We start from the raw sequence: 16,019 nt of genomic DNA on the forward strand, positions 1-16,019 counted from the left end.
TAGGTGCATAATCCACCAAACAGCAGTACATCTGCTAAACATTTAAAAATAACATCCCCAAATATCAATTCAAGTTCAAGAACAATTAAGAAACTAAACTTTTTAAAAAGTATGCTTAAGACCTACAAGTAAAACCAAAAATGAAAAAAAAATGACTTCAAATTAAATTTCAAGCCATTTAAAGATATCATGCTTGCTGAAGTGAATCGAATGACAAATCTGACTCACATTTATAATGTTCTACTGTGATTCTGAAATCCCTGACAGACCCTAGTTAACTAACCTCATGTAAAGTTATAGCAAATGCTAAATGAATCTGTCTCCTACCTAACTTGGCTCATCTTCACCAGTTAACAAAACAGATGTGATTTCTAAAAGTTGTTAATGATCTTTGTAATGGCAGTGCCCAAGGCTGCTTTGGCTTAGTAAAGTGCTATTTGCTGGACTGAAATGTAGTTGTTTATGCATGTCAAAATGTTTCACAAAGCCAGCTGGGTTCATTTCAGCTCCACTTACAAAGTATTGGCCAATGAAACAGGCCAGGGCAGAAAGACAAAATTTCCCTGCTGTGCCATCCTCCCCTGCCCCCTCTCCCAATTGTTTTCAAGCTTCTGAAAGACTGATACAAACCAAACTCTATAACTAGTCAAATCAATGTGGAAAGGTCAGATGAAATCAAAGGAAAGATAGGGGTTTAAACCCCAGGGTTAAAAGAGTTCCGAGTACTTGTTGCAATAAGAATATTTACAATGATAGGACCAGGAAAGTGTTAAGCATTAGACATCCTGGAAAATATCCTGTTAAAAAATTTTGGCCCTGGAATAAATAAAATCCAGACTTAGTCTATTAAAAATATCAAAGTGATCCATTATGCGCCAACTCCATTTCATACTGTTATGTTTGTTATGCAGAAAACCCATTATTGAAGATAATACTGCCCTGATTGAATTATCAAAAAATATTTCCCTTCCATAAAATGTTGTGCTGTGATGCTATGCGTGTTTCCTTCTAACAACTACAATACATGCACTCCTATTGTAGGATCAGACTTGCAGATTTGGAAGAAATCTTAGAGGTTGTCCCTTCCAATCTTCCTCCTAAAGCAAAACATTCTTCCAACACTATCCATGATAGATGGTCACCTGGCCTGAGCTTGAACACTTTCCAATATAGGAAATCCAACTACTCCAAAGGGTAGGCAGTGTGGATAGTTCTGACTAGAAAATTTTTTAAGTTCCTTTTTACCTTTGAGTTTATGAAACTTGAGAAAGCCCTTCCTGAAAGTAAGCTACCCTTCAACTTCCAAGTTCTGTTCTTTGAGTCTGGCAAAAAAAATTCCTTTCCACATGACAACCCTTCAAAAATCTGAAGATGAACTAAGTCACCCTCAATCTTCTCTTCCCTAGACCAAGCAAAAAGCAGCTTTCAAATTTTCTTGGCTTTTTTTTTTTCACTGCCACAGTTTTTTTTTTTTTAACTGTTTCATATCAGTTGACTACTATCATGCTAAAAATATATTATTGCACTCAAAAATCAAAATACTGGCATTTTCACATTATACATTCCAGAAAAGAAAAGCTATTGCTTTCTCTAGGACTCAATGCTCAATTATCCTTTCTAATTAGAAAGGAATCAACTAACAATGGATGTTTAGGGGGGGAAATGGAACACCTAAAGCTTGCCAACAGTTGGGGGCCAGGGCAGGGTTAGCAGATAAAACTTGGGTAATGAAACACACATGTTCTCAGAATATGACTGAACTTTATATTTAACAGTATTTGGAATTATTGAAGTTCCCAAGTCACAAGATTAATTAGGTCACGTTTCAGAGGGGAAGCCATAATCTGAATTTCTGGTGGAGCGACTCATTAAAATGAAATAATTTAATCACTATGTGGAATGGTGGACGTCAGTTTTTTTTTTCTCTACTCTTTATCAAATACAGTGAACAAAACATCAGACTGGCTCCATGTATGCCAGACTATAGTCTTCCAGGTGTTATATGTTAGGCATCTATAGAAGCTGTGATTCACAGGCGCAGAGTGACTTGAACTGGGAAAATCTTGCTCAATTTAATCTTTGGTATGGCCCCAGTAACCACAGGACCTGAAGTCTAAACATTTCACTCCAGGACTTTGAGCAAGAAAACCAAGCCATAGGATAAACTAAAAAAAGAGACTGTTTTATTGTGACATTCATGACATTGAGCCCTTGTTGATAAGGATGATTATGGGTACTCTTGGCACATGTTACACAATATTAAGATGTACGGTGGGCACTGAGGGTCATATGATGGCTAAGAATGTTTACTGGCCCTTCCTGACCTCAGTGCATTTTTGGGTAAGTCACAGACATTTCATCATTAGGTTGGTGTATAGTTAACAAGTAGTTGGTCTTAATAAGCACCATTATAAACCCTCACATTAAGGGTATTATTACTCTAGTTTACAAACGCTTCAATGATAAAAATAGCACGATTACAGTATACACACACTTAATTTACATGTACTGTATTATAGTCATAACTGAGATAAGCTACTGAGCTAACTTTGGTTGACTGAAATTAATGAAAATTTTAAACTGAATAATTGCAATTTGGCTTCTAAGTTGTGTAAATATTACAGTGCATTTATAAATCTAGTTTGAAAATTTACTAGCACCAAATAGATATTATAAATGGCTGACCTAGTATGTTGTAGTTGGAAAAGCAAAATTGAAAAAAAAATTAAATTGAACTGTCCATCAATTGAAAGCACATTCATGTACCTCTGCTGAAAGGATGACATGTCTCAGCATCAATGGCCAACTTCCAATGAAAATATGTCCCGGTTTTCAAGATTCAACATATCATTATACATCATGCCAAGGCAGCTCAGCTACACTCATGAGAAGCCTGAGAAAGTGGTTGTTTTGAGCTAGGGTATTCATCCTGTACCTTGCTTATGTAATAATACAATAGTGCCCACGCATACAAATGGCGTGAAAAATTGTACCTATGATATGGAGAATCTGACTGGGAGAAATATTCAGTTCTACCTATCTATCTTTGTTTTTTTTTTTTTTTTCATTATTTGGTCTTTGGCTGGTGAATTAATGAAGCAAAATCTGAATTTTCATTTTCAGGTTATCACCCAGTTCACCACTGAGGTAGTCTTTGTCATGTTTGTCTTCTAGCTGGTTAAGTTCCTTCTTTTTATAAAGAGGAATACTGCTGATTTGTAATGAATAGGTTCCAGCCACCGGCTTCTTCTTGGAGAAGTGAAGATAGCTTATCCCTTCCTTCTGATTGATTTTAAAGAGGCCATCTTCATTCCCAGATTCTATTAAGTATCGATTGTGATTTGTTAGAGTTGTAAGGGCTGGAAGGAGTTCCAGAATCCGAACTTTGTAACTGATCAAGGAAACATTAAAAGTAAAAACAGCTGTCTTCTCAACATCCCAACTTGCCAGACTTACTGGGGCTTCCATCTCAGGCTGATCCTGTAGAACAGGGACAGATTAGTTTTGTCTGAGTATTTAAAAAATAGACATTATACATTTTTAATTTTTAAATTTTCTCATATGCCAAGGAGATCTTTAACATCACCAACGACATAACCTTTGGGTGCATAATAGGATCATCATAATGTCACTTGCTCAGTCAGTGTCAGAGGAAGGGTTTGAACCCAAGTCCTTCCTGATTCCAAAGTCAGTACTAGACTCACTATGCCATGTTGAAAATACATGGTCAGAAAACATCAAAACTTTATCTAGAATAATGGAAGATCAAGGCCAATGGATCCCTTTATTTTACAAATGAAGAAAGAGGTTTATTGAATTGAGCCAAGTTAGACAATGAGGTATTGAGAGAGCCAGGGAGACTGCAATTCCTTTGATTGTTAAATGTAGCACAGTTTCTATTCCTTCCATGCAGACACACAACAGAGGTCAAAACTTTTAATATTAAGATCATAAACTGACCAAGAGACAAACCAATGTGAAATCACCTATAGTTGGGCCTCATTTAGTAATTATTTTGCTTTTAATCTTAGAGGGCCACCTCATCCTCTGATTATTGACATTGGGCTACTGGAAAGATACCTTAGAGTAGACCCACTCTTTTAAATTTTATTCACATTTTCAAAACCATACATCCCAAATATGTGCACACATAATAATGAGACTTCATAGTCAGTACTTCCAACCAAAATTTTTGCTCAGCTATCTGTACTATGGGGTGAACATATGTACTGGATTATGTGGCCCCAAGGCCATATGCCTATGTGTCTGAGAGTGAACTCTAAGGCGGCAGCAGTTGTGAGGTGTAGGAAACCAGGCTGCTAGAGCTCAGTGTTATTCTTGCCCTCTGTCCAACTTTCCCCACACACTCCACATGGTTCTTTTCAGCAGAGTGACCTCCTGCTTCTGGGACTTGGCGTCCTCTGAGGCATACGATGTCACTTCACTGCTCTGCCCACCTGCTGTCCTGGCTCTCAGACCTTGCACTTTGGGCAGACTTTAGGTGGGTGTTTAACGTTCTTGTTTGGCGAGACAGAGGAAATGAGCAAGTATGTGAAAATCTTCAAATGACCACTCCCTAATAGCAGCAAGGAACTTCAGAAAGTCCCACAGACACTTGTAAAATGCAGTCTAGATCCTAGGGAATGTTGAATGTCTAATTAAGGGGTTGGGTTTTCCTTTGGTAATTCTTTCACACTTTAGTGCATCTCTATAGGGGAATCCCAGGCTACAGAGGCCTTTTCCCCAATAGGAGAGATCAGACAGGAAAGAAGTTCTTTTATTACTTACTTCTGCATCAAGGGCATCTGTTTCATTAACACTCCTTCGTTTCCTGCCTCGTTTTGGGTAACCATTAATTTTACATTCATAGCAAGCTTCTGGTGAGAGGGAATTGTCATCTACTTCTCCACTGACAGGTGACTCAGGACCTCTGCCCATGCCCATTCCAGAAACACAATGCCTGGAGAATGATGTGAGATAAATAAATTCTTTACAAGAACCACAAAATAACAATGCATGAGTTGCTGGATTAATGAGAGTCAATCCCAGATTTCACACATGCATTAAGACACTCTCAGATTATCTTCTTTCCCCAGGACCTATCATTTAGAGGTAATTTTGCTTGAGCCATTGTCTTGGGGAAATTCTTTATCTCCCGGAAGCTTTTGTCATTTCTTCTCTACTGTCCTGTTACATTTATTTCTCTATGAAATTATTTTCTAAACTTAATATTGCAATCAATTAGTAGTTAGTATTTAAAAAAAAGATGTTGAGGGAAAGAAGGAAATAAATGAGTGAAATATTATAAATTAGTGAGGTTTTTCAAGGTTCCAAGGAACCAGTCTTTCTCTTCTTTTTAATACAAATGTACTGCTTTGATGTAGTGAGTTTCCCCAACATTAGAGGTAAGGGCTGAATGAACACCTTGGGATTCTACACAAGAGATTCATCTATTGGGCAAGATCTTAGGATTATAGACTGAAAACTAAAAAGTGCCTTAAAGGTCATTTAGTCTAACCTCCTTAATTTGCAAAATGAAAAGTGAGGTCCATAAAAGTTAACACAATATTTAAGTACAGGAAGAATAAGTAATACACAAGCAGTAATATTAGAGCTGAGAGTCAAAGTCAAGTATTTCAGTTCTAAATGCAGAACTTCAAACCACTGCATTAGAATTTTTTGATTATCTGGAAATCAGACATTCCCAGAGATTTCTCTAGGGATCATGTGAAGAGAAAGTACTAGAAAAAGAGGAAAAAATATCTAAATTCACTATCTCTCTCTTAGGAACACTTTCTAGTTTTGATTCTTTTCCTTATTTGGCAACTAGATGGCAGAGTACATAGAGGGCTGGATTAGGAAGATTCAAATCTAGCTACATATGCTTACTAGCAGTGTGGCCCTGGTCAAGTCAATTGACCTTGGTTGCCTCAGTTTCCTCATCTGTAAAATAAGCTAGAGGATGAAATGGAAAGCCACTTCAGTATCTTTTCCAAGAAAAATTAAATGGAGTCACAAAGGGCTGGACACAACTGAAAAAGACTGGACATGACAACCTATTTGATCTCTGTCTTAGTTTTTTCAGATGTGGCAAAAGACGCCTTAAACATGCTTCATCTCTCAATAATTAGGTCAGTCCCAGGCTCCACTTATCTCTGAACTCAGGTGCTAGATAAATGGCTTATTGACCTCTTACTTTATACCAGATCATAGTCCAGGGGGACAAAAGAACCTTCTGAGATTTGCTTTTGAAAAATGGAGTGAATTTGAGGTACAGTAGAATTGGGTTAAGAATGAATACCTTAAACCTATCAGGCCCTGGACATCTGTCCTGCCTCTGTCAACCGCCTTCTTTTTCACCATTTTGAGAACTGATATTTAAAGCAACCCTAACATTGCTACTTGGAAGATTGTGTCAAACTACTATCCTATAATTCAATATACAATGAGCTATATAGACTGCCAAGGCTGAAGCTCCTTCCCCAAACTCCCATTGTCTCGGTCTCTTATCTACCTATTCTTCCCATACCTCTATCCCATTCTTCCCTACTTTTTTCATTGTGTTCTCTCTTCTACTGTGAATTGCTCTGCATATTATACCTGTGCGCCAAATACTTTCTATGTATATTTTGCTTTTGCTATTTTGTATATGAATATATGTTGTCTCCCTCCAACAGAATGTAAATTCCATTATGGTAGGGACAATTTTATTTTTTTTTGGAATCCTATTATCTAACATGTATCTGGCATGTAAAAATGCTTAATGTAATAAATGACCTGACAGAGAGGAAAGACCTGGGTAGGTTACCAAGCAATTCGTATTATTTATATTAATTATTATTTTACAGTTGAGGGAACTGAGGTATTCAGAGACTAAGTAATCTGCCCAGACAGCTAGTTAAATATCTGAAATCAGGTCTTTCTCATTAAAGATCCAGGGCTCTATTCCCTGGGCTACTGGATGTTTCTGTTAAATGATTCAATTAAATGATGAGGTTTGAAGTCAAAATGTACTAGATTTTAGAGTCCAGTGGGAAAAGAATAAGTGGAAGCACAGATTATATATGGCTTACAGTTTTGCCACCAAAGGGAGGAGAAATAAAGGAAGATAGTCAATTTTCCATGATCCATTCCCTCTCTTGGTACCTTAGAGTTCAAAGAGGAATGACAGGAAAAAGATTTGTGGCTTTGCTAGTTCTTCAACAAACTCCATGCTGTTCCATAGCCAACAGATTTCTTTATCCTTCTATAGAAACCATGTGACAACAATAACATAAGAGTTTCACACTCTATGTAGGAGTGCAGACACATTTAATAGAGTTGCATGTTAAACTTAATAAAATCTGATTTGGTAACCTTGGCTTCCTTTCCCAGGACCCTATTTCCAGTGTTTTCATGTCCCAGGAGCATCTCTTTCAAGAAGTATGGCTACCAGTGGCCACTGGCCAAGTCAGAGAGCCTTAATTTCAACTGGGAAAATGTTTCTGGCATCAAACTTATGCAAAATAGAAAGTTTCTAAAGATTGGACACAAACATCTGGGAATCTGTCTAGGCGCTGTCATTTTGTGGGATGCTTATCAAACAAAAAAAATATTCTTTCACCTTCAATTCTATGAACCCACTTGATAACAGTGTGTCAAAAAACCAAAGACCACCCGGGTAAAAATAATCTGGTGTTTTAAAGAAAAATGTCAGAATGTTCCCAATTTAAAATAAGAACTCTGGAATCCTTTTTTCCCTTCTCAAGGCCAGTTAAAGTGCAGGAGAGGACTTTGTCTTTATAATCTTTAAGCCTCAGGTTCTCCAGCTTTAAGGCAATGGATCTTTTTGGTAGAGAAAAGTGCCTTTTGGAGAAATCTTTATCTCATCCTCCAGACGACCATATGAAAATAAAAATAAAATGCAAATTAGTGAGAATAATCTCTTGGTTAATCCACTGGAACTATTATTTAAGAACATTCATTTCTATGATTTCCAATGCAGACTCAAATCTGCAAATGTCAAGCAAAATTTAAAATCTGATTACATTTTTATATGGGATATTGAAATCATAGATTTAGAGCTGGAAGGAATCTTTAGGACAGCATCCAATCTCTTCATTTTACAGATTAAACTGAGGCACAGAGAGATCAAATTATTTGCCCAGGATTGCAAAACTAAATAACTGAAGCAGGATTTGAATCCAGGTCTTTCTGATTCAGAGACTACCACTCTAACCATTATACAACAGGGCCTTAGGTGGATTTTTTGTCCCATCTCAAGAGATTCTCAAAAGCAGAATACTTCTTCACTTTAGTCTGGCATGGATTAAATACATACATACATACATACATATATAGATATATATCTATTTCTACATATAGATATAGATATATCAGCCCTATGGAAGACAATCAGCAGATGTGCAGAATGACCACAGCTTTACTTTAGTGTGGTTGTCCATACAAATGTGAGAAGTAAGGCTTTCTAGTACCCAAGTTGGGGAAGGGAACAGGCACCTGAGCTGTCTAATGCTCTGCCCCCTAGCTGTATGTTGAAAGCGAAGTGCGAAGTCATCCCTTGACATCACTGGTGGTTACAGAGATGGGAGTGTCACTAAATGATGAACAAGTGAGTGCTTACCCTTGGCCGATCCTGAAGTAGCCTGGTGGGCAGCCACACAAGTAGCCTCCTTCTGTGTTGGAGCACCCATAGCTGCATGGGGCCTGAGCGGAGCCACATTCATTGACATCCTGGCAGCCTCCACTAAACTGTTCATACTGGAATCCAGTGGGACACATGCACTTGTAGCTTCCCAGGGTATTATGGCAAGAGGCTCCTCCACATATGTGTGCACTGAGGCATTCATTTTCATCTAGAGGAAAAGCATCAGAGACTTTGTGTTTTTACTGACTGCACAGTCACATTTTTAACAATTTGGCAAAATAACTTTAAAAAATTTTTTTTTCAATTCTCTTAATTTTTTCTAATGCCACATAACATTTAAAGGAAAGAGAGAGGGTAATGAAGTGTGAATTCAAATGAATAATACATAGGTTATAATTTTTTACATTCATTTTGTTTAAAGATTTTTTTTGCAAGAAAACATTTGAATTGAGGGTCTATAGTTCACCACAGATAAGAAACTTCCCTATGGATAAGCTTTAGATGGGGGCAGGGGAAGTATTACTTCACCAAAAACTTATTTCTCAAGCTTCATGGAAAGAACCTTTAGTACTGACAGTACACTAGCCCTGCTTCAATCCCAATCCCCAAAGTCATCTTTTAGAGGGTAATCCTTGTGGACCGACAATAACTGTCCCTGCAGTGTTGTAGCCTCTGATTCCTCAGCAGCCACAGCTACTGAAAAACCAGAAAATAAGGTTCTTACCCCCAAGTTCCTTAGCACATAAAAGAATTCATCGGATACAATTTTACCAATGGAAATGACACTAAAGATTTATTTTATTATGTGATTTGATTTAGATTTTATCGACCACTGGGTCTTTCCATTCAACTTGCAATTGAAATACCCTTTATATGGGTCATCTCTCAAAAGTATGTGAATTCAATGAGAAATGTCTCAATTTTCTATTTGTATACTCAGTGCTTATTACTGTTAAGCTTTGGAGATATTACATACTTAGTAAATGCTCACTTACTCATTTACTTCATTCATTCCAAGAATGGATATTATGCTTTTTTGAATGGAAGTTTCCATCAATTATTAAACTGAATATTATGGGTCTGGCTACAGCAAGAAGAAAGAACTTTTCTGGTTATAAAAAACAGACTGTTCATTAATTTTTTTATCATGCCTATTTAACAGGCACATGTCAATTTGGACTTTCGGTACCCACACAAGGCATAAGAGCAAAATCTGTCTCTGCTTCTTGATGTTGACACATCAATTTCCACACTAACCTATTAAGTAAGGGACAGGGGAGTGATCTGGGGGGAGTGTCAAAGAGGGCAGGTATAAAAAGTTTCCTCCTTTAGTTAAGTTTCAAAGGTGTTGATTTTTGACAATAAAAATTTCATTTAAGCAACACATATAATGTCTTTCTCCATCTGAACATATTAACTCAATAAAAGGAAATAAAAGAATAAAAATTAAATAAATAAAAATAAATTTAAAATAAAAAAGAGAAAGTTTTGGTACTAAAAAATATAACTGAGATGAGAAAAACTTTGCCATGTAGTACTTGGCTTATATTACTTAATGGAAAATTCACTTATTATTCAAGTTCTTTACAATGAAAGAAATTTTCACAACTAAACCAGTGCCATTTGTGTAAGCTGTTTTTCCCTAATCCTTTTCAAAATGTGCCTCTCTGACAGAAGCCTGCCCACATACACCTAAAGAAAGTATAGCACCTGTAATTTCTTTCAAAAATCTGCAAAACATTCTGTAAGCCCTCCTCTAAAAGCCAGATAGAAGCTTTGGGGATGAGTCAGTGCTTTCTGGCATGTCTGCACCATCCTTGAAGAAGCCTCTCTGTGCCAAGCTGTTTCTCATGCCAAGAGCATCTTTACTGTCTTCAGAGTTCAGTATGGCATGGAAAAACTAAGGGCAAACTTCAGTGTATGTGCATGTATTCTACTCTAGGGAAAACATATAAAAGAGGCAGATTCTGCAGGACTGGGATTACCACTATTAAATCCAATGGTAACAAGTTTTTTCAAGCCAACATGAAAACTGAAGACTCTGGGTTTCCCATTCTTTCAGAATAATCATTCCAAGTTAAAAATCTACAGGATTGGCAGAAAAGCTTCAGTAGGCAACAAATGTGCTATTAAGATAGTTTTTAACATAAGTGTTCTGACACACTACTTAACTTGTGCCACAGAGAAAATGGACAAAAAGTACGGATTGGGATGTACTTTTTTTTGGACATGGTTAATAGGGGATTTTGCTTTAACTGTATATATTTGTAACAGATGTTCTATTTTTTTTCCCAATAGAGGTATTGTAGAGTTAAATGGGAAAAAAAAAGCAGATTTTTTTATTGATTAAAAAAAATTAATTCAAAAATGATTTTGGCTCATTTTTAAGGGAAAATACACTGTAAATATGCAAAGGCAAATCTACTAGACTGAAATATAGGTTTTCATTTGGGCTTTTAGAAACCTCAATTTTTTTGGCCTTGGGCAAACCAACTAATCTCTCTAAGACTTCTTTTCCTTATTTGAACAATGGGTTTGATAACATTTGAACTACTGACCTCTAATGTGGTATACTAGAATGAATCCTGGATCTGAATTCAAGCCTTCTAATTCTGAATCTACACTGTGTCATTCTGCCTCATGCACAGGTTAAAGTATTCCTCTTTGTCAGGTATGATAGTAGAAAGGAGTTTTTTTTTTTTCTATTATAGATTCAAAGGATCGTATATTTACATCTTGGACCAATGGTCTTCTCAATTCTTAGATTCTACCATAATACAAGGTCTTAGTTAATTAAAAGTTATATCAACTTTTGATACTTTGAATCAAATCTAAACTGTTAAAACTTAGGACTATATGTACAGAGCAATAAAGAAACTCAAGAGATAACTTATGAGTCTCAGATTTTTACAAATTTGTTCCACAGGAATGAGAATTCTAAAATCAGTTCATTCTCTTCCCGCATCAGGAAATGCTAAAAGGTGCCCATCTTGCTAGTATCAATCATAATTACATTCTCAAAAGGGTAGGAAAAAAAAAGCTGGTTCTCCCAGACTAGTCTGTTTATATAGACCAATGTGAGACCAAAATTCTTTAACATGTGAGATCAAAAGTTTTAATCAGCCTATTCAGTTTTTCACTGTTTAGAACTCCAATCTCTGAGACTGTCTGGCTAGCATCTTTAAAAACAGTTGCAACAAACTTTTAAGATTTACTGACTTATCTTTAGACGAGTCTGGAACCTGGTCAGCTAGGTGGATTCCACCCTGGCTCCTCCTTAATCCTACCTTTAACTTCCTAAACTCCTCCCTGGTTCCTCTCCTTACTCCCTAGATCCTGTCTCTGCTCCTGAGATTTTAAAAGTTGTGTACCTGAAATACAAATCACTCATTCAGTATGACTACCTTGCCTACTTGTATTACTTGGGCCCATGTGTAATATTCTTCTCTAAAATATAGTATTCTCTCGGAGCAGGTTTCTTGGGGGACTTCTGGAGGTAGCCTTCGTTTCAGTTCAGTGTAATCACCCCAAATGCAGACAAGGTGTTAAAGTCCAAATCCTTTACTGTCTCTTTCCAAGTCTTGTCTCCTTCCTTGGGCCCAGTTAGCTTTCTTAGAGGCTTTCTGTAGTCTTGGTTCCAAGAGCTTGAGCCTGGCTTCTGAATCTCCCTGACTGAATCCTGGCTGATGCTTCAAGAGCTTCTACTGGGCTTCTGTTCTAGTGGGCTTGTCCTTTAGTGGGCTTGTGTGTCTGGCCCTGAGAGCTTCTTGCTTATATGCTGTACATTGAGTATACACCAATCATTATATCACTAGGAAATCATTATTTGTTGTAGGATTAAATCAATACTAAAGTAGATTTAATCAATTCCATTTACTTAGCACCTTGTAAGAATCCTAACACCCATGAAACTATTTTCATGTAAAATAAAATAGCAAATCTTTGTAACTTGTCTGATTTGATTTCTTTAGATTGAGGGAACTATCACTGAACCTCTATTATACTATTTTTATACAATATTGTTTTATGATTATGCTCTCCCAAATCTACTTCAAATTACTACTCTTGATACCCTTTTGATACCACTTCAACAGGTATAAAAATATTTTTATTATGTTTCACAAAGTCATTAAAACTGATTTGTAAATAACTAAATCGTTTTAAATTTGGCAGGTTGATTAGACTGTTCAGACAGGGAAATGTCCTAGACATAGTATTTCACCAGAGGACTTGATACAGTTATGACATACTTGTCAACAAGAAGGAGGGATATCAGTGAATGATGGTCAATTTGGCAGATCTGAATCCACTGTCAACTTAGAATGACATCAGGAAAATGATGCTATGACAAACAAGTGAATTAAGATTTAAGTGAGAGAGGACTGTGCAAAGTCACCTGCTTCATTTTCCCTTCCAGAACCATCTGGGTCCAATGGCCAGACAGATCAGGATGACTGGAAGTGGCTCTGCATGCAGTAGGAGATATTAGCCTTTTTAAGCTAAGGTTTTTAACAAGTCTCAGTTTCAGGCAATGCCTTAACCAGTGATTAAGGTTTAGGTAAGAGATAAGGCAGAGAATGACCTCTTTTACCTAGTTAAAAAAATCCGAGAGGGGAAGACTATCAGGGTTTCAGGTCAAAATAGGAACAACTGCTATTTATATTCATTCTGAGACAATCCAGGCCCAAACAGTGACCAAGTAAGGCTTGGGGGAGGTTGAGTTAGAAAACAACTTATATGGAAAAGATCTATGAGGTTGTAATGTATTAAAAGCCTATATGGGCCAATATCACAACACTAGCCAAAAATTTAGAATTACAGGCTTCAAATAAGGAAGGTGTCCATTGTCTCAATGAACTCTACCTTCTATAGACCATACCTGGAGGACTATATTTAACTTTGCTTTACACATTTAAAAGAAGCACAGGCGAGCTGGAAAATATGCAAAAAACAGTGACTAAAAAGCTGAAGGCACTGGAATTCATGCCATGCTCTGAATGAATTCAGCCTGGATGAGAGAAGACTTAATGAGGACAAGATAATCTGTCTTTTTTCAAATATTTGAAGGACTTTTTATGACAAAGAGATATATCAAATTTGTTTTTCTTGGCCCCAGAGAACAGAATTAGTGTTAAAGATGTTAAGTTTGCTTTTGTCTTGATATAAAGAAAAAGCCTTAAACAATTATAACCATATAAAAGTGAAAAGGCCTTCCTTGGAAGATACTAAATTAACTTTTTTTTTTTTTTGACAATTACTAACTGTCTCCTTGGGCAACTTTCCTTTTTCACCAGGATTATGATACCAGGTTACCATGTTAGGGGAGGGATGTTGTACACATACCATTTCATAAAAGCAACTGACCAAGTTTTTTTTAAGAGGTTGTAGTTACATATGCCTTATATTTCTCCTTACTGGAATCTTGAAATAGAGCCTGGATGACCACTAGATTGAGAGTTGGGTGGAAGGATAGGAAGGGGGAAGAGAAACAAATCCGTTTCAGGTATAGATAAAGAACAGATGTTGAGTGAGGAATGTCCACATCAAAAAGTTTGAATCTATATAAAGAAAAATGGATCAGCTCTGACTAAATGGCCATCAGAGCCAGTATTACTTATAAGATCAAAAAAAATTCAGCAATTAAAACCAGAGTATTCACTCAAACTATACTTAATGATAACAAGCAAGGCATTTTTATAAAAAACTAAGAAAAAATAAAAATCCAAGCAAAAAATTGTTAAAAAAAATATTAGTTTCAACAGGATTATCTTAGCCATTCCATTACTCCACCAGGTGAAATTAAAACCAAGTCACACATAAGTACCTGCTCTACTAATTAGCTCTATTAGTTTTGTAACCTTGGACAGCTCATTTAACTCTTCTTCAAGCTTCAGCTATTTGATTTATACATTTAGGAGATGGGACCAAATGCTCTCTGAGGTCCGTCAAAATCTAAAATGCCAATAATATATAATCTACTTCAGAAGGAATCATTTTTCCCATTATTTTATTGAGTCAGAAAATGACACGTAATATAATACCAAATTTAACAATGAATTTATAGATTTCCTTTACTGCAAGATTTTTAGTATTCCTGAAAAACCTTTCTATGGCTTTTGGATTCAGTCCTCAAAGCTGCCCAGACTTTAGAGATAGCCCTGAGGCATAGCAGAAAGAATACTATCTGAACTCAGGGAAGCTCTATGTTCAAATACTGGCTTTGCGTCTTACCACCTGTATCATTTTGAGCTTTTCTGGGCCTTAGTTTCCTCATTTGTAAAATGAGAAAGCCAGACTAGATGATCTTTAAGACTCCTTCTAACCCTAAACTCTATTATTTTTAGCCTCCAGGAATCATTGCTGAAAGCAGTGATTGACTGACATATTTGAAGAAACAGCACAGGTTCACAAGGTGAACCACTAAATGGACTTAAAAAAAAGAAAAGAATGAAATGGAATTAAAAAGAAACCTAAGCATTTTAAAAATTTCATTATCTGAAATAAATTCAGGGCTATTCTTAACAACAGAGTAAATCAGGATTCAATGGGATGTTTAAAGGTTCCTAAACAGGTTCCTGAAGTCCATTTTTGAAGAATAACAACAAAAAAATTCCTATTTTTTTATTTTGCTCTTCTCCCAATAGTTATGTTCATTTCTATTCAAAGGTAGGGCAGCTTTAAATCATATATAACTTTAAAGCCCAATTCAAGACTATTCAACAAGGAAATGGGTCTTTTAGCTCCCAAAAGTCATCTTTAATTTATCTTTTAACAGAGGAAAAACTACTTGCCCACACACTGGTTCCACTGGTAGTGCTGGAGATATCCCTGAGGGCAGCTACATCTGTATCCTCCAATAATGTTCTGGCAGCCATGTTGGCATCGGTGGTTCCCCTCACACTCATCCACATCTAGAAGAAATCATAAATCTTTCAAAATTTCAAGATAAAGAATTTCAACTAGACATTCTGCTTTTCATAGCCTTTGATCCAGACTATATTCCATTGAAATTAATATTTTAAAAACACTTTCATCCTGTCAATCTTTTATTCAAAAATTTCGAGGCTCCTCACTGCTTAAAGATTATAGACTCTAAAAATTAATTTTTCATTGCATTATCTATTAAAAACAGAGAATTAGTTCTGGAATTAGAGGTCTTAGGTTTTAATTCTTTCTATGATAGTACCTTATGACCTCACTTAACCTCTTTGGGTCTCAGTTACCTCAGCTATAAAAATAAAATGAGAGTTAAAAGACTAGATGGCTTTAAGATATCTCCCAGTTCTAAACTTATAATCATTTGGGTCACTGTAAACACAGTATGTTCCTTTTGCTTTCAATACAGAAGGCAGGGTACTTTTTCATTGGGAGA

General features: G+C 36.3%; 1 protein-coding gene across 1 annotated transcript in view; it reads right to left on the reverse strand.

The window, feature by feature from the left end:
• Positions 1 to 1,440: 1,440 nt before the first annotated feature.
• The window catches only part of FBN1 (fibrillin 1), a 268,419-nt gene continuing 253,840 nt past the window's right edge, over positions 1,441 to 16,019 (reverse strand). The window contains exons 62-65 of the mRNA XM_031955152.1: positions 15,439 to 15,558; positions 8,624 to 8,855; positions 4,789 to 4,960; positions 1,441 to 3,480 (exon numbers count right to left, since the gene is read on the reverse strand). Coding sequence (XP_031811012.1) covers positions 3,091 to 3,480; positions 4,789 to 4,960; positions 8,624 to 8,855; positions 15,439 to 15,558 — 914 coding nt within the window. The 3' untranslated portion in view covers positions 1,441 to 3,090. The remainder of the gene's footprint in view (positions 3,481 to 4,788; positions 4,961 to 8,623; positions 8,856 to 15,438; positions 15,559 to 16,019) is intronic.

Source organism: Sarcophilus harrisii, chromosome 2 (genome assembly GCF_902635505.1).
Source record: "Sarcophilus harrisii chromosome 2, mSarHar1.11, whole genome shotgun sequence".
Classification (NCBI taxonomy): Eukaryota; Metazoa; Chordata; class Mammalia; order Dasyuromorphia; family Dasyuridae; genus Sarcophilus; species Sarcophilus harrisii.